The 18613-nt window shown below is 37.2% G+C and overlaps 1 protein-coding gene across 1 annotated transcript in view; it reads left to right on the plus strand.

Annotated features, from left to right (window-relative positions):
* LOC150095241 (uncharacterized) overlaps window positions 1-18613 on the plus strand; it is a 267888-nt gene that overhangs the window by 126642 nt on the left and 122633 nt on the right. The window contains exon 8 of the mRNA XM_090410764.1: window positions 11602-11706. Within this exon, the coding sequence (XP_090266890.1) occupies window positions 11602-11706 (105 nt within the window). The remainder of the gene's footprint in view (window positions 1-11601; window positions 11707-18613) is intronic.

Raw genomic sequence — 18613 nt, forward strand, 5'->3', positions numbered from 1 at the left:
CCAATCTTTATTCCTTCTTCTGCATTCTTCAGTGCTGCTTTTAACATTGCTTTGGAATACATGTTAAACAAAATTGGTGACAGAGAACAGCCTTGTCTTACTCCTCGTCCAATGATACCTGGTTCTGTTGTACCATATATGTTTCTCACCATGGCAGTTTGTCCCATGTATAGTGAAATAATTAGCCTTCTGTCTTTCCAATCTATACCAATCTTTTCCATTACTTCCACTACTTAATTAGCCTTCTGTCTTTCCAATATGTACCAATCTTTTCCATTACTTCCACCATCTTATCCCATTTTACAAAGTCAAAAGTTTTTTCAAAATCTATATAACAGATATTAACTTCTTTATTCATTTCCAGACTTCTTTCACTTATTATTCTTAACAGTCCAATCACATCTCTTGTTCCCCTACCTTTCCTGAAACCAAACTGAACTCCAAGAAATTTTTCCACCTTAGATGCAATTCTCCATGTTAGGATTCTCATAAGTATTTTTGATATATGGGAAATGAGGCTTATTGTTCTAAAATCCTTGCAGTTTACTGCATTACCTTTCTTTGGTGTAGGTATAAATATTAAGGTCACAAAATCTTTTGGTAATTCTTCTTTGTTATAAATTAAATTTATTATTTTGGTTAGTTCTTCAGTTCCTTTCTTCTGAAGTTGTTTCAGGAATTCTGCAGGTATTTCATCTATTCCTTCTGCCTTTTCACATTCTCATCTTCATTATACCCTCTTTTACCTTGCGGTATTGAGGGTTTATTAATCATCGGACCTCAAGCTGTTCACAGGATAAGGTGGTCAGCCCTATGCCCTGGTGTATCCTAAGTGTTGAGTTCTCAAGGCCAGTTTCCCTGCTTTGCAGGATGAAAAACTCCAGGATAAACTGGGGAAAAAACCCTACTGTCTACGCCCAAGACCGGCCAACTTGGCTATGGCTGAGGAAGATCCTTCAGTTCCTCATGTCACTCATGGGAATTGAACCTAGGACACTCCTTCCCCAGGCATATGGTTTTGAAGCGCATAGCCACTAGGCTAACCGTGCAGACCCTTAGACCCTTTCCACATTTTAGTTCTTTAATTGTCATTTCTACTTCTGTCTTCAAAATCTCTGGGCCTAGATCATCCTCATTTACCTTCTTTATTTCTTCTAATAGCAACTCATTTGGTCTATTTTTTTTTGGTCATATAGATCTTCAATGTATTCTTTTCATCTCATTAGGATTTTATCTTCTTCAGTTATGATTTTCCCATTCTTATTTTCTATACCTCTAGCTCAAATTGCATTTCTCGTGTGATTCATGCTTCTTGCTTTTATCATACAAAATATCATACCTTCCCACTCTCTCATAATTTTCCATTTCTTCACATTGTTTTTTAAGCCAATCTTCTCTACTTCTTTTTGCTTCCCTTCTCAATTTGTCATTCAGGGTTTTATATTGAATTTTCCCTCCTGGGGTGTCTTTATTTTTCCATTTTCTTCTTTCTTCCATTAGAGAAATCATCTCATTAATTATTACTATTATTATTACTATTATTACGGGCAACTCCAGGGAGTCATTAGACTCATCGAGGGAGGCCCCAAATCATATTCATCACAACTATCTGACATTCATACAGTATCTATCATACCTCGCCTTAAACTCATTCACTGTCACAGCATCCACTACAGACTCAGGGAGCGCATTCCACTCATTCATTACTCTAAAAGTAAAGAACCCAGCTCTAACACCTTTACTAACCACACTTTTGCCCAGTTTCCATGGATGTCCCCTAGTCCTCCCACAACCAGCCCTGTTCTCAAAAATATCTTCTGAATTAATTTTATAGAAACCCTTCAGTAATTTGAATGTCTCAATCATACTCACCTCCTCCGCCTATCAACCAATTTTTGCAACCCACAAATCCTCAACCTGTTCTCATACGGTTCATTCCACAGACCTGCTATCATCTTGGTCACTCGCCTCTGGATCCTCTCCACATCCTCCCCATCAAGAAGAAACCTAGGTGACCAAATCTGAGCACAGTAGTCTAGATGGGGTCTTATCAAGGCTCGATAGAGAGGAACAATAACCTGCTTGTCTCTGCTTGTCAACGTATTCTTCAGCAACCAAGTGATTTGATGAGCTGTTTTGGTCACTTTTGCAATGTGTCCCCTAAATTTCAATTCCTTATCCACCAACACTCCTAAATCTCGTGCCTCATCAATTTCCTGGAGCAGGGTTCCACCAATGCAGTAAACTGCCGCCAATCTTTTCACCCCAAAATGCATAACCTTACATTTTGCCACATTAAACTGACATCCATTCTCCTTAGCCCAGACCTCCAATCTATCCAAATCATCCTGCAAAATTTTTACGTCATCTGCATTCACTATTGCCCTACCCAACTTCGCATCATCCGCAAACAAATGAACTGTTCCTCTCAGATCATTTCCTATATCATTTATGAACAAATTAAACAGCAGTGGTCCAAGAACAGATCCTTGTGGCACACCACTAGTCACAGGCCGTCTTGTGGACTCTACTCCCGAGTAAACCACTCTCTGATATCTCTCCGTCAACCACCCTCCTATCCATCTCACCAACCCTATTATCCAAGGTTTATTTATTCCTTTAGCTCTTACATATCCAATTTCTTCTTCTGCAATCTTCTTTATTTTCTCTTTAACTTGTTCCTTTCTTTTCTGGATTTTCAGTTTTGACAAAACTTGCTTCTTTTAATTCTTTCTGTAATCTATTTCCAAATTCCTTGGTATTTTTTAATTTCTCTAAGTTCCAAATTTTTCTTTTCATAGCTTCTTTTATCTTCTTTAGTTTCACATTTATTTCTATGAATAGTAGGTTGTGGTCAGAGTAAATATCAGCTCCAGGATACATGCCTGCATTTTTTACGCTATTCTTATATCTTTGCTTTACTATAATGTAATCAGTTTGTTCATTTTGTTTGATACCTTTCTGTATCTCCGGGATTTTTCCATGTGTATAGTCTTCTCTTAGATTTTTTAAACCAAGTATTCGTAATTATGATATATGAGTGATGTATGGGCTCAAGGGCTCACTTTAGTGAGTACGGGCATGGCAAACCCGAGGTACCTGATGCTGGACCATGCCTTACTTAATGTAATATATATCTGTTATATTATTCTGTAGACTAGTCCCTCCTCTTCTTTCTTTGCTTCTTTCTCCTCTCCTTGCTCCTTCCCCCTGATGCTATTAGAGTATTCGAGGGCTAGGGGTGAGTCTTTCCTATCTTGCTAAGTCATTTCGTCTTATGCAGCCACCGAAGGAGGCAAGCTAGCCTCAATAGGTGCCAGTCCCAAGCCCGGATAAATGCGAGGGTTGATGTCAGGAAGGGCATCCGGTCGGAAAACTTCAGTGCCAACTCAAACTATGATTATGAGTCGAAGAGAAAATGATATAAGGGCTAGGGCGTACCCCTTAAGCGACGCGCAGCCACATCGCCCTACAGCTGTGAGAAGTGGACGAGGGCTACCGCATCAAGGGCGGGTGCGGTTAAAGAAGCGAGTCCAGCAGGTGGAGAGGATGTTGCGAGTGGGAACACTGAATGTTGGAAGCATGACTGGAAGGGGAAGAGAGGTGGCAGACATGATGAGGAAGAGGAAGTTGGACATTTTATGTGTGCAGGAGAGAAGGGGGAAAGGCAAAGGAACTCGGAGATGGATATAAATTGTTCTACTCTGGAGCGAATAACGAGGGAAGAAATGGTGTAGGAATTGTGGTGTGTGGCAGAATGAAGGGTGAAGTACTGGACGTGGGTAGAAGGAACGACAGGATCATGCGAATGAAATTGGGTCTTGGAGAAGAGCGGGTGGTCGTATTATGTGTATATGCCCTGCAAGTTGGTTGTACAGCAGAGGAAAAAGATGAGTTCTGGAACGTGTTAGATGAAGAAATGAGGGAATTGGAAGAAAATGAGATGGTGATTGTCAGAGGAGACTTGAACGGGCACATAGGAAGACAGAATAGAGACTGTGAAAGTGTGCATGGTGGCCATGGAGTGGGAATGATGAACCAGGAAGGAGAGAGGGTTGTGGACTTTGCAGTAGCGTTTGATCTGGCAATTGTGAACTCGTTTTTCTTCAAGAGGGAAGAACATTTGATAACATTTAGAAGTGTTAACAACAGCTCACAAATTGACTACATTTTGACTAGAAGAAAACATCTTAAGGTTGTGACAAATTGTAAAGTAATTCCAACAGATCAAGTAGCACAACAACACCGACTGCTGTGCGCAGACTTTAAAATAAGATCGAAGATAAGAACTTCTGGTTGCCATGGGATGAAGACAGTTAAGTGGTTTCGCTTAAAAGAGGAGAGTGTGAGGAATCGTTTTAGGGAGAGAGTGTTAGAGAGGATTTCGGATGGACTGGAAAGTGTACAAGATTGGTGGAAACATAATTCAAAAGTAATCCTGAGCTGTGCAATCGAGGTGCTTGGTGAGACATCTGGAAAGATTAGAGAGCAGAAGGAGGGTTGGTGGTGGAATAATGATGTACAAGTGGCAGTGACAGCTAAGAGGAAGGCAAAGCAGAAGTGGGATGAGTCAAGAGTGGAAGCGGACAGAGAGGTGTACAAAGAGAGAAAGCAAGAAGCCAAGAGAGTTGTGGCACAGGCAAAGGCCATGGCATATCAAGATCTGTATGATCAATTAGAAACAAAGGAAGGACAGAGGAAAATTTACCAACTAGCGAAATGTAGAAATAAAGCAGCTAAGGACATCTTACATGTGAGGCAGATCAAAGATGCTGAAGGAAGAGTATTGTGGAGGGATGTGGACATAAGAAACAGATGGAAAATATACTTTGAGGGACTTTTGAATGAGAAAAATGCAAGGACTCACAGAGGAGATGGGCAGCCTTCTGAGGGGATGGTGCAGAACATCAGTAGAATGGAAGTGACGGAGGCCATGAAGAGGATGAGGAATGGAAAAGCGGTGGGCCCCGACAGAATTCCAGTGGAGGCATGGAAGGCACTGGGGGAAGAGGGAATTGACCTGCTGTGGGACCTGTTCGTGAAAGTTTGCCAACAGGAAAATATACCCGAGGAATGGAGGGAGAGTACTCTTGTTCTCATCTACAAGGGTAAAGGGGATGCACAAGACTGTAAAAATTACAGAGGAATAAAGTTGATGTCCCACACAATGAAGATCCTAGAAAGGGTTCTTGATGGTAGATTGAGGGAGGAGTTGGAGATTGCAAAGGAACAATTTGGCTTCATGCCTGGTAGATCAACAACAGATGCTATCTTTGGGTTATGACAGATAATGGAAAAATATTGAGAGAAACAAAGGGAGCTACATCTGATATTTATTGATCTGGAGAAAGCATACGATAGAGTGCCAAGGCAAGAAGTCTGGAGGTGTCTGAGGGAGAAGAAGGTGCCGGAGAAATATGTCAGGTTGGTGCGGGAAATGTACAGAAATGTGAAGACAAGTGTTCGGACCTGTTTGGGACAGACAGAAAGTTTTCAAGTAACAGTTGGCTTGCATCAAGGGTCAGCATTAAGTCCGTTTCTGTTTAATATTGTGATGGAGGTGGTAACATAGGAGGTGAGAGAAGATGCACCTTGGACAATGTTGTATGCAGATGACATCTTGCTGTGTGTAGATTCAAGAGAGGAAGCGGAAACTAAACTGGAAAGATGGAGAAAAGTACTGGAAGAGAGAAGTATGAGACTGAGCAGAAGTAAGACAGAGTATATGTGTTGCGCAGTGGGCGGTGGCCAGGAGACTGATCTGGAGCTGGAAGGAAATGTCATCAGGAAGGTGAGAGACTTTAGATACTTAGGTTCAACAGTGGAAGAAGATGGAGGAGCTGAGAAGGAAGTGGGATGCAGGATACAAGTGGTTTGGAGGAACTGGAGGGAGATGGCTGGAGTGTTATGCGATAAGAGGGTGCCGATCAATCTGAAAGGCAAAATTTATAGGACAGTAGTGAGGCCAGCTATGACATATGCTATAGAAACTGTGGCCCTGAGGAAAAATAACATCAGCAGGATGGAAGTAGCAGAGATGAGAATGCTTAGTTGGATGTGCGGTGTGACCAGAAAGGATCATCTGAGAAATGACTATGTCAGGGGAACAGTGAAAGTTACGAACTTAGGAGCGAAAATACAGGAGGCAAGGTTGAGATGGTTTAGTCATGTGATGAGGAGGGAGGATGAATATGTGGGAAGAAGGGTCATGCAGATGGATGTGCAAGGAAGGTGGAAGCGTGGGCGGCCAAAGAAGAGATGGAGGGAGCTGGTAGAAGAGGACTTGAAGATGAAGAACTTGGATGTGGTGACAGCCCAAGACAGGAAGGTGTGGAGGAGACTCATAACAAACAGTGACCCCACTTAAGTGGGAGAAGCTGTAGAAGAAGAAGAAGATATGGGCTACCAGAACTCCACAAACAGAATGTGCCATTACACCCAATTGTGGATGGCATTAATTCACTCACGTATACAGCCAAAGTACTCACCCAATATACTGGAAATATAGAAAACTCCAGCACACTGACATAATGGTCAGTTTTGATGTCTCCTCTCTGTTCACTAATGTTCTTCTTTAGGACATCGTAGCCCTTATCCAGGAGGGCAGGAAAAAGATTCAGAGGAAGATCATGAACTAGGTGAATTGATACAGTGAGAAATTGCCTTATAAGAAAGAAATATAAAATCTGATAATATTGGAGTTTTGACAGATAACAGATTAATTTGGTGGAAAATAGTTGATAGGAAGTTAGTAATGATGAAAACTTTTCATGTAATGCTATCATCCTGTATGCCCTCTGAAGGTACATAGCAGTAATTTGATGATAATGATTATCCCAGAACATCTCCCAACTCAACACTAACAGAGTTAAAGATTGGTACTATCAACATAAGAAGCATCTTTAAAAGGAAATGGAACTAGCAGAAGAATTGATTAATTGCCAGATTGACATAATAGCCATGACTAAAACAAAGAAGACAAAAACAGTTGAGATCTTTCTAAGTTACAAATATGAAATATTATATTCAGGCAATGACAATCAGGGGAAAAGAGGGAGTAGCTATAGCATTCAACACTAAATATGAGGATAATCTTCTTGAATGGCAGGCAATATTAAGCAGAGTGATGTGGGAAAATATCAGAATGGGGAACGGGACATTGAGACTTATTTGTGCTTATGGTCCCACAGAAGGTTCTACCAAGGAAGAAATGGAGGAATTTTTGCATTAGAGAGGGCAGCTGGCTCAATGAAAAGGAAAAGTTGGTCCTTGTTGGAGATATAAACAACAGAGTAGGAAATGTTTACCAGAAATATAGAAATGTTTTGGATTTTTGGAGAAAAGTGCAAAGTTAATAATAATGGTAAATGTCTGCTGGATTTCTGTTCAGGATATGGATTAGTTATTACTAACACTATGTTCCAACATAAAAATGTGCACAAAATTCACATGGAGAGAAGATGTAAGAAATAAAAAGTCTCATTGACTATGTTATAGTTGATAGCAATGTTTTCTCACTCCTTTAGGACACAGGACTATACAGAGGATTTGAAATACGAAGTTTCTATTTAATTTTGAGCAGAATAAAATTGAATTTCATATTAAAAAGAAGAATGTTTAAGAAAGTTTTAAAATGAATCAAGATTGAGCAGCTTTCATAAGTGAACTGTAGACTCAAATACACAAAAAATCATTGAAGAAAAAATTAAAGAATTTGAAAACAAGAACCAAACCTTGAAGATTCATTGGCAAATCCTGAAAAAACTGATTGATTCAGCCAGAGAGGCATGTGGTGAGGTTGTTTGTAATGATAGAAAAATCAGAACTCCATGGTGGACTCAGAAAGTTAAAGAGACAGTCAAGGAAAAGAAGAAAGCATTTCGAAAATTCGCAAATAAGTTAGCTTGTGCTATTTGAGAATACAGAGAAAAATGTAAGAAAGCAAAAAACTATTTAAAACTAGCTAAACAAAAGTCATGGGAAGACTTCGGTAAAAACATAGAAAATAAATATCAGGAAGATGGCAAAATATTCTGGAGGCTATTGAAAAAGCTTAGAAATGAAGGAAAAATACTGTAAAAGGAATCAGGGATGATGAAGGTGACATGAAAACCAAAGATAATGATATTCTAGATGTCTGGAGTAATTTCTTTGAAATGATTGTTAAATGAAGCAAAGAGTGTTAGCATGATTGTAGAAAACTCCCAACAGGAATGCAGTTAGGAATATATATCCATACTTGAAGTTGAAAAATCATCAAAAACGTGGAAAGCTGGATTAGATGAAATTCAGCCAGAAATCCTCAAATGTGGAGGTATAAAACTTTTCCAGTGGCTTCATCGCATAATTCAGAAGGCCTGGTCAGAGGATCAAATTCCAGAGAATTGGAGTAGAGCTCTCATAGTACCCATCTATAATAGGGAAATATTTTCCTACTCAGCATTCCTGTTAAGATTTATTCAAGTATTTGAGAAACAACTAAGAAAAATTGTGGAAGATAAGTTTAGGGAAGAACAAACTGGATTCAGGCCAATAAAGGTTGTCAGGATCAGATTTTTACTTTAAAACAGATGGTTTGAGAAATTTTAAGGTTTTGAGAATATAATAAGATTTTGTATTTAAGTTTTGTTGATCTGGAATAGGCATATTAGAAGATTCCAGAGGAAATCTCTTCAAAATGCTCCAATTATATGGTGTAAATGGGATTATATCAAGCAATGCATAGTCTCTGTTTAAACTGTAAGTCAGCAATTAGAATGAAAGGAGGTACAGAAAGATGGTTTGAAGTAAAAGCAGATGTGCGATAAGGGTGCACATTATCTCTACTGTTATTCATTATTTTTATTGATCACATTATGAAGGAAAGTGGTTAAATCTGATATCAAAATTGGTGATGTTAATCTTAGCTCTTTACTTTATGCAGATGGTGTTATACTTCTGAATAAATCCAGTACAAGTCTGCAAGATTCCCTGACTAAATTAAATAACTGTTGTAATAGGTTTGGTATGAAAATCAGCAATAAAAAGACAATGAAAATAGGCTGAAACATTGAAAACATCAACTGTATCCTGAATGATGAACCTACAGAACAAGAAAAGCATTTCAGCTATTTAGGCACAATATTTTGTGAAGATGGTAAATTAAATATCGATATAGACAATAGAATTAGTAAAGCTTGTATGAGAGGAAGTCAGCTGAATAAATTTATATGGAATGAGAAAGAAATTAGTGAAAACTAAATTAGTTATATACAAGAGAGTGTTCAAACCAGTTTTAACTTATAGATCTGAGAGCTTGGTTAGAAATGAAACACTTTATCAAAGACTAGAGACCTCTGATATGAGAGTTTTGAGAAAGATTATTGGAGTGAACAGATAGTATCATTGGCAGTATCATATCCAAAGTGAAGATGTTAGCATTCAGGAATGTGTTAGTAGAGTTAATATCAGGTGGTATGGTCACTAAACAGAATGGAAGAGGAAAGATTAGCAAAGCAGGTATTCCTTGCCAGGTTGGCAGAAAAAAACCTGGAGAAAACCAAGATGTAAATGGATTGATACAATAAAAAGTGCATTAAAAGACAGAAATATAAGATCTGATAATAGTGGGTCTTGACAGGGAACAGCATGGGTTTACTAAAGGAAGGTCATGTTTTAGCAATTTGTTCATATTTTATAACAATGTTATGGCTGAGTTGGATAAAGAAAATGGATACACTATGATAATGTTGGATTTTTCTAAGGCATTTGATATGATAGGCTGTTGCGTAAACTGGAGAATATGGATTGGAACATAATCTATTGTCTTGGATCAGGGGTTAACAGACAGATATCAAAAAGTAGTATACAGTGTGTGTGAATCTACCAGATTTAGGGTAACCAGTGGTGTACCTCAGGGTTCAGTCCTTGGGACATTATTGTTTAATCTATGCATTAATGACTTCAAGCAGGGTCTATCATCAGATTTGCAATTATTTGCTGATGATGCGAAGATAGGCAGGGCAATCAGGGATGCTACTGATATTCAGAAATTACAAAATGATTTGAATAGACTGGAAATCTGGCCAAACGAAAATGGCTCTCAGTTTAATGTTAGTAAGTGTAAAGTTATGCACTTTGGCGTGATTAGAGATCCAGCGGCATATTATATTAGCGAGGTTATGCTACAAGAAACTGAAGAAGCAAGGGATCTTGGTGGATAAGAATTTAAAGTTCAAAGGTCACATAGCAAAAGTTGCAAATACAACTCAGAGGATAATTTCTATGCTGAAGCAAACCTTGACATGTAAGGATAAGGAAGTAATTTTGCCTCTTTATAAGGCTTTGATAAGACCACACTTGGATTATTGTGCACAGATTTGGTCTCCCGGGTTTCAAGGGGATAAAGAAGCTGTGGAAAGGGTGCAAAGAAGAGTTACAAAGATTATATCCGGATTATGGGATTTAGATTATGAAGACAGATTGCAACTATGTGGATTACAGACTCTGGTTAACAGGAGAAAGAGGGGTGATATGATAGAGGTCTATAAACTTTTGAATGGGTGTTATAGCATTTCAAATGATGAAATTTTTCGTTATATGGAAGGCGTGGAGAGAACACTGGGACATCCATGGAAGTTAAGGTTGTTCTCAGTCAAGAAAGGGGTAAGAGCTAGGTTTTTCTCTCAGCGAGCAGTGAGTGAGTGAAATAATTTGCCCTTAGGGGTAGTGAGTGCATCTAGTGTAAATGAATTTAAGGGAAGGTATGATAGCTGGGTTGGGTAATTTACAGCCTCCCTCGATGAGTCCTTGACTCCCTGGAGGTCTCAGATAATAATAATAATAATTGACAGATAATAGATTAATTTGAAGGAAAATTATTGATTTGAAGTTAGTAATGGTGTAACTTTCATGCAGTACTATCATAATTTCCCTGTACCTCCCTGAGGGTACATGATGATGATGAGTATTTAAGGATGAAATACTCATCATTAAATTTCCCACTTATCATAGGACCTTTTGCCCAAATAACAGCAACATGTGCAAGTAATGACAGGAAAATACTAACACTGTTAACACATTGTTTCTTGGAAAATAATAATAATTAAAAAAACAAAAATGGTATGGTGAACTTTTGCATAGCTGTGTGGGAATACTGAGTAACAGGAACCATGCTGGACGACAGCAGTATATTTCAAAATCATTTTTGGTTTCTTCTCCAAATCCATATTAACTCTCATGTAAGATTGCACACATCAGAAATGTTTGAAAAGTTTCTCCTCTGAATATGTCTACATTATATAGATAGATCAGGCAATGTTCATTTTACCACTCAGGCATTTTAAATTCATTCCAAATCTTACTTAGCAAAGTTTCATTAATGGATTCATCTTTTTTTGAAGTTAAGTCATAGTCTATTTTTAAAATTGGCAATAGCCCTTAAAATAGTGCTTCAATCAGGCATTATGGCATTCTTTATAAGAATGTCATAATAGAAATTTTCCATTCTTTCAGATGTCTGCAGTATTGTAACGCTTAATTCTACTAATAGTTGTTGAGTTATTACTTAAATTTTATTCATATTAAACAAGTTATTAATTATTATTCTTATATATTTTTCAGTTAAATGATCCTGAATGTACACAACAATCTCATCATGAAACAGTAGGGAATGAAGAAAATGCCAATCTTGTAAAGGAAACTATGTCACTTAGTAACAGTATGTTAGTAAGTTACAATTAAGAAATGTTTTTTTTTTTCCCCCTTCATGATCAAATTCTTGTCAGTATTTGTAGCATATTTTTAATACTCATCCAATATACTGTTACAGATGGAAGGGCTTGACGTTCACCATTTCTTTTGAAAAGCCTGGGTTCAGTTTTGTCACTTATATGGAACATTTCTCTAAAGCAAAGATCCTTTTCAACTGAAGGAGAATAACATCTCATACAGAGGTGGCAGTGTTTTTCTGCCAGTAAACTCATGTTTTACACTCCCACAAATAAACACATGCCAGATATCTCATCATCTCATCCAGTTTAATTGGTCAAATTGTAGAACTTAAGCCAATTTGAGTTGTGAACCTTGAGGTCATCATGAAGATGACTTCACTGCTTAGGTAATTAGACAATCAAGCTTCAGAGAGAGTAATAAAAGACAACAAGGTGGTTATCAGAATTGGTTAAATGCAGCAAATGAATACATCAAAATGCAGGAAATTTTGATCCAGAATAAATTAAAAAAAAAAAAAAAAAAAAAGGAGATTCTGGGTTTGGCCTTCTCTGACATTGGATATCAGGTATGAAAAATACATGTGTATTGCCTTGTGATAAAAGTAATTATGTAAATTGTTGTTTGGACAGTAGTTGTCGAGGTTGCACATGCGGTTCCATTAAAAATAATGAGGAGGATTGGTTATTGATTGCTCATGCACATTGTTTATATTGCTGTTAAGGCCATAATTGTTAGTGAATTGGATTTGGGAATATTTTTGGATATATAATTGTTTGTTTTCTTTCACAGTTAATGGGATGAAGAGTTATAGAAAAAATGGGGGATGGCAGTGACAGGTAGGCAAACATATCTCCCACACCAAGGAAATCTGTTTCCTACCTAGCATGACCTCATTAATGTTTCTCTCCAACATACTGTATTGCTTGGACTTCAATCAGGCATGATCAGGCAGAGTAAGTGGTAGCAAAAGTCCTTTCCTTCATGGTTACACATAAATAATGAGCAGTGTCATGATGGTTTTTCACTGGACATTAAAAGTCGTCTACCACCTAGGGAGGTAGCTGACATTTTCTTCCAACTAAAGAAGGTGTGATTTGCAACAACAGTAACACAGTCCAACACAATTTTTGCTGACTTTTATATGAGACTTGTTTTTTACTAATTTGGATGCGCTGATTTCAAATATCAAACCCATTTTTCTCTATCACGTCAGGTTTTTCCTCTATGACATTTTCTTTTTGCTAATTTGTAAGTTTTTGATAGTTTTAAGGAGGCAGTACTATTTAGAGGATCAAAAAAATCGATTTTTTAATATTATTTTCTGAAAGTATGTACTTTTAAAAATCTGTTTCTAACTTTTTATCAAGAAATTCGAAAAATTCCCGAAGATATAGCCTATTATTCAAAGCGGTGCGCAGATCAAAATCAGAGCGCTCACCGCTCTCGCTTGTTAGTAAATGAATAAATGCGTAAGAACCTGCAACGGCACGTACTGGCACTTTGAATGCGAGAGAGGCCGATGATTATATATAGAAGCCGACTAGATCTTTGTAATTGCACACTTTTTTGTTTCCAAGAAAATTATTCACAACCATCGTAAATGAAGTCCAGGCCTCTTTCTCAATTTCGTTCATCAGCTCAATTTTTTCATAACTAAGTCATGGAAATTTTTCACATATGTATTGGAACCAGTCATGTTGTAAATCTAAAGCTTTAACATACTGCTTCATAAGACCTAGTTTGATGTGTAGAGGTGGAAAAATTATTTTTTCTCTGTTGATTAAAGGTTGATTTATAACATTCTGTTCTCCAACATTTAAGGATATTCTAAGAGGCCAATGTTTCTGACTCCAGTGTTGGTTTCTAGCTCGATTATCCCAGAATCATAGAAAACACTTTGTATATCCTCTTTGAAAGCCAAGTAAAAAGTTCACCATTTTAAGATCCACACAGATGATCCAGTTATGGTCTATATATTTTAATAACTTCAGAACCTTTTTAATGTCCTCATATGTTTCCTTTAAGTGGACTGAATAGCCAATAGGAATTGAGCCATATACATTTCCATTGTGTAGTAAGACACACTTGTGACTTCTGCTTGAACTGTCGATAAATAAACGCCACTCATTTGGATGATATTGTACAACACTCATTTCAGTTAGTAAACCTGACACATTGTTACAGTAAACAAACCCACACTCGTTTAAAATATTGTACAAGATTACTTTCCCTTCTACGATAAAAAGTTATCTTCGTATCTTACTCCATTAAGTTTTTTCATTTAATCTTGAAGCTAACAATTCCGATGATTTCTTTGATGGGCCCAAATCTCTTACTAAGTCATTCAATTCCGCTTGAGTAAAACGTTGCGGTCCAGAACTAGAAATTAAATTTTCATTGTCTAAATCAACATCCGGGTTTTGCTCCTCAAGAACATCTGGCATATCCTGATCATGCTCGTTCTCAAGTAAAGGAAGTCCTTTATAAATTGACACGGCTATTTCATTGGAATGAGCAACTGGCTGAATTGCTGAGTTGAGATTTGGATACACAATTTTTTTCTTATTCTTCTTATTATAACCAGAAGTCTGAACTAAACAAAAATAGCAATCATCTACGTGATTTTTCGGTTCACGGCAAATCATTGGAATGCCAAAAGCTAATTTTTGGCATTTTCCCTTGCTCCACTGTCGTAAATTTTCTACACACGACGTATACACTTTATTTGGAGCCCGTGAATTCTCCTCATCTGCAAGTTTTATGTCAAAGTATGCAAAGTACACTTTCTTAACAAAATCAGTGATATTTGTCCTTTGACTGGGAACAGTAAAGCTGCCACAAATGTAGCAGAAGAAATCTACTCTATTGACACATTTTCGAGTAGTAGATATGAGGTATTTTCTTCACTGCCGACTAACATGCAATTAACAAGACAAAAGAAACCGGAGACTTTATTGAAACGTTATAAGCACGCATCATACTTTCATGATCGATTAACGATTGACTGATTTCGATCGTTCTTTGTCCGCTATGACGCATATAGCATTCATTTGTTTTAGGCAGTTGTCATCGTCTACTTTTCATCACCTAAATGTATTAGGTCGGTTATCGGCCTCTCGTATTCAAAGCGCCAGTACGTGCCGTTGCAGGTTCTTACGCATTTATTCGTTTACTAACAAGCGAGAGCGGTGAGCGCTCCGATTCTGATCTGCACACCGCTTTGAATAATAGGCTATATCTTCAGGAATTTTTCGAATGTCTTGATAAAAAGTTAGGAACAGATTTTTAAAAGTACATACTTTTAGAAAATAATATTAAAAAATCGATTTTTTTGATCCTCTAAATAGTACTGCCTCCTTAAAACTATCAAAAACTTACAAATTAGCAAAAAGAAAATGCCATAGAGGAAAAACTTGACGTGATAGAGAAAAATGGGTTTGATATTTGAAATCAGCGCACCCAAATTAGTAAAAAAACAAGTGTCAGATCATAATCAGCAGAAAAAAATTTTTTTTTGTTGGCCAGTGTAATCTTTTGCATATTGTGATTGACTTAGTAAAAGACACTATATGCATATCACCCTCCCATTGTTGGGCTGATGATGCTTAATGTTCAATTTGTGTTCGGTTTTATATGTAATTCCAAGGGATGTTATCTCTAAGTAATGAGGGTTAAAAAACTCGTCAAATCATATAATGCAGATGCATAAATAATCAATATGTACATCAAATTTTGATGGTAAAAATATATGTAATATGGATAATCACGATTAGGAGTGCCCCAAAATTTTTGGATATATAATAGTTTATCATTCATTTCTAATAATGTGTTTTTATAAAAAAAATAATGCTACTTTTTTATAATTTGTGTTAGATTAAGTTAAACGTTGTTTAGATTTTGATTATTGTATACTGTTTGTGTTCATAGTGCAGTACATGACTGATATTTATCAGAATATGTTATTCAGGACTTTTGTTTAAATAGAGATTGACTCAGTTTTTGTGCCTGTTGTCTGCAGTATCTGCCATTTTGCTTTTTTGCTTTTGATATGACTTGTACTTCTCTATCTCTCTTTCTCTTGTGTGTGTGCGTGCGTGCACGCTTTCAAGCCACAAACCATTCACCCTTAGTAACAAGTATATTTTGACACACACACACACACCATATCTCAATAAAATCCCTAATGTTGACTTCTTAAATCACATTTAGATAATCATGTAATGAGAGTGTCCAGATAGGAATGTGAGAATGGCCTAGTGACCAGACAAAAGACAGATGGAAATAACCAAAACAAGAATGACAGCATGGAAGTTTTGGAAAATAATGAAGTGGTGGTAGTGGAAGAAGGGAGAGAGAGCACTTTTATAGAAAGAATACTTTCCCTGATTTTGAAATTGAATTTGAACCCCAGCCTGTCAGTTGTAGAGTGGATATGCTAACCCCTCAACTATTTGGACTAGCAGTCATTTCTAATTTTGCTTTAGCTTTTTCTGCAAACACCTCTGCTGGTTGCATGATTCAGCTATTTTTGACCAATCTGGAATATATTGTTTAAGGTCTACTGGGAAATTTAGCCCATTTGGACTGAAATAAAGGAGGGACTGTCTGTGGTGAGGCATCCTGGGCAGACATCTTAACATACTGCATTATTAATCATTTTCATCCACATCTTAAATATAGCTGTTTGTTTCTTATGCTGCATAACTTTTCTTGATAATTTCAGCATAAAATGGAAGGTCTAGTTGTCAAGGTAAAGGAAATTGAAGACACTGCTACAAGTTGCATCATTCATTTCTCTGACTTTTTTTTAAAACTTAATTTGATCTAAAAAAAAGAAAGCGATGTCTTATTAACATGACACTACGTATCTAAAAATTAGCCAAGTTTTGAAAAAGCAAGAGGTTGGCTGCAATTATGAAGCAATTGTTTGGACAGGGAGTGCTTAAGGGTCAAAGCTGTATAACTGAGAGGAGACTTCCACATAGCCTTTAAAGGAATGCAGAGAACCGACCAGGGCTTCTGACCTAATGTCCAATCCTCACCTTCTCGTGGTGCACCCTTTTGGGTATCTACTTGAATACTGAACGAACAAGGATGGGCTGGCAATTTGGGACTTAGCCGACCAAATTGTATTCTTATTGGTTAAACCAAAATAAAAAATGATGGTACAACATGACAAAATTTCATGCTGGCTGGGGCGTCGCCCGGTTAAACAAGGCCCCCGTTGTTTTCGCCAGGGAACCAGGGCGAACAGCGAAAAGTCAGCTACTGGAACAAATCTGAAAACACACCCCAACTCAACATCACCAGAGTTAAAGATTGGTACTATCAACATAAGAAGCCTGAATGGCAAAGAAATGGAGCTAGCTGAGGAATTAGATAAGTACCAGATCAACATAATAGGGTGTGACTGAAACAAAAAAGGCAAAAACTGGTGAGATCTTTCTGAGCAATAAATACAAAATGTTATATTCAGGCAATGACAATCAAAGAAAAGAAGGAGTAGCCATAGTATTCAACACAAAATATGAGGCTAATCTTCTTGAATGGCAGTCAGTCTCAAGTAGAGTAATGTGGGAAAATATGAGAATAGGGAACTGGACAATGAGACTTATTTATGCCTATGGTCCCACAGAAGGTTCTACTAAGGTAGAAGTGCAGGAATTTTTTGATGCTTTAGAAAAAGCAACTGACACAATGAAAAAGGAAAAGTTGGTCCTTGTTGGGGATCTAAATAGCAGAGTAGGAAATGATTGTGAGACATACAAAAATATTTTGGGAAAATTTGGAGAAAAGAGCAAAGCTAATAATAATGGCAAATATCTGTTGGATTTCTGCTCAGGACATGGACTGGTTATTACTAACACCTTGTTCCAACATAAAAATGTGCACAAATTCACATGGAGAGAAGAGCAAGGAATAAGGAAAGTCTCATTGACTATGTTATTGTTGATAGTGATGTTTTCTTCCTGGTGCAGGACACCAGCGTGTACAGAGGATTTGAAATTGGAAGTGATCACTATTTAGTCTTGAGCAGGATAAAATTGAACTTCATATTGAAAAGAATAACATGTAAAAAAGTTTTAAAGCGAATAAAAGTTGAGCAGCTCTCAGATGTGAACTGTAGACTAAAATACACAAAGATTATTGAAGAAAAAATGAAAGAGTTTGAGAACAGGAATCAAACCTTGGAGATTCAGTGGCAAGCCTTGAAGAAAGCCCTTATTGATTCAGCTAGAGAGGCATTTGGTGAAGTTGTGTGCAAGGATAGAAAAATTAGAACTCCATGGTGGACACAGGAAGTTAAAGAGGCAGTGAAGGAAAAGAAGAAAACATATCAAAAGTTCCTGTCAAATAAGTCAGCTTGTGTTCTTAGAGAATACAGAGACAAATGTAAGAAAGCTAAACACTGTGTAAAACTAGCTAAACAAAAGTCATGGGAGGACTTTGGCAAGAATATAGAAAATAAATATCAAGAAGGTGGCAAAATATTCTGGAGGTGTTGAAGAAGCTTAGGAATGGAGGAAAGAGTGCTGTAAAAGGAGTTAGAGATGATAAAGGTGACATGAAAATGGAAGAAAAAGATATCCTTGAAGTAAGGAGTAATTACTTTGAAAAACTGCTAAATGAAACAAGCAGTGATGACAGCAGAGTGGTAAAAAACACTGACCAGGCATGCAATCAGGAATACATATCCATACTTGAAGTAGAAAAAGCCATCAAAGGCCTAAAATGTGGAATAGCAGTAGGAGTAGATGATATTCGACCAGAAATGCTGAAGTATGGTGGTATAAAAGTCTTACAGTAGCTGCACTGCATTGTTCAGAAAGCCTGGACAGAGGGACAAATTCCCAATGATTGGAGTAAAGCTCACATAGTACCCATATATAAAATGGGAAAT

Source organism: Typopeltis vanoorti, chromosome 20 (assembly GCF_054136105.1).
Source record: "Typopeltis vanoorti isolate ZY-2024b chromosome 20, IOZ_Tvanoo_1.0, whole genome shotgun sequence".
Lineage (NCBI taxonomy): Eukaryota > Metazoa > Arthropoda > Arachnida > Uropygi > Thelyphonidae > Typopeltis > Typopeltis vanoorti.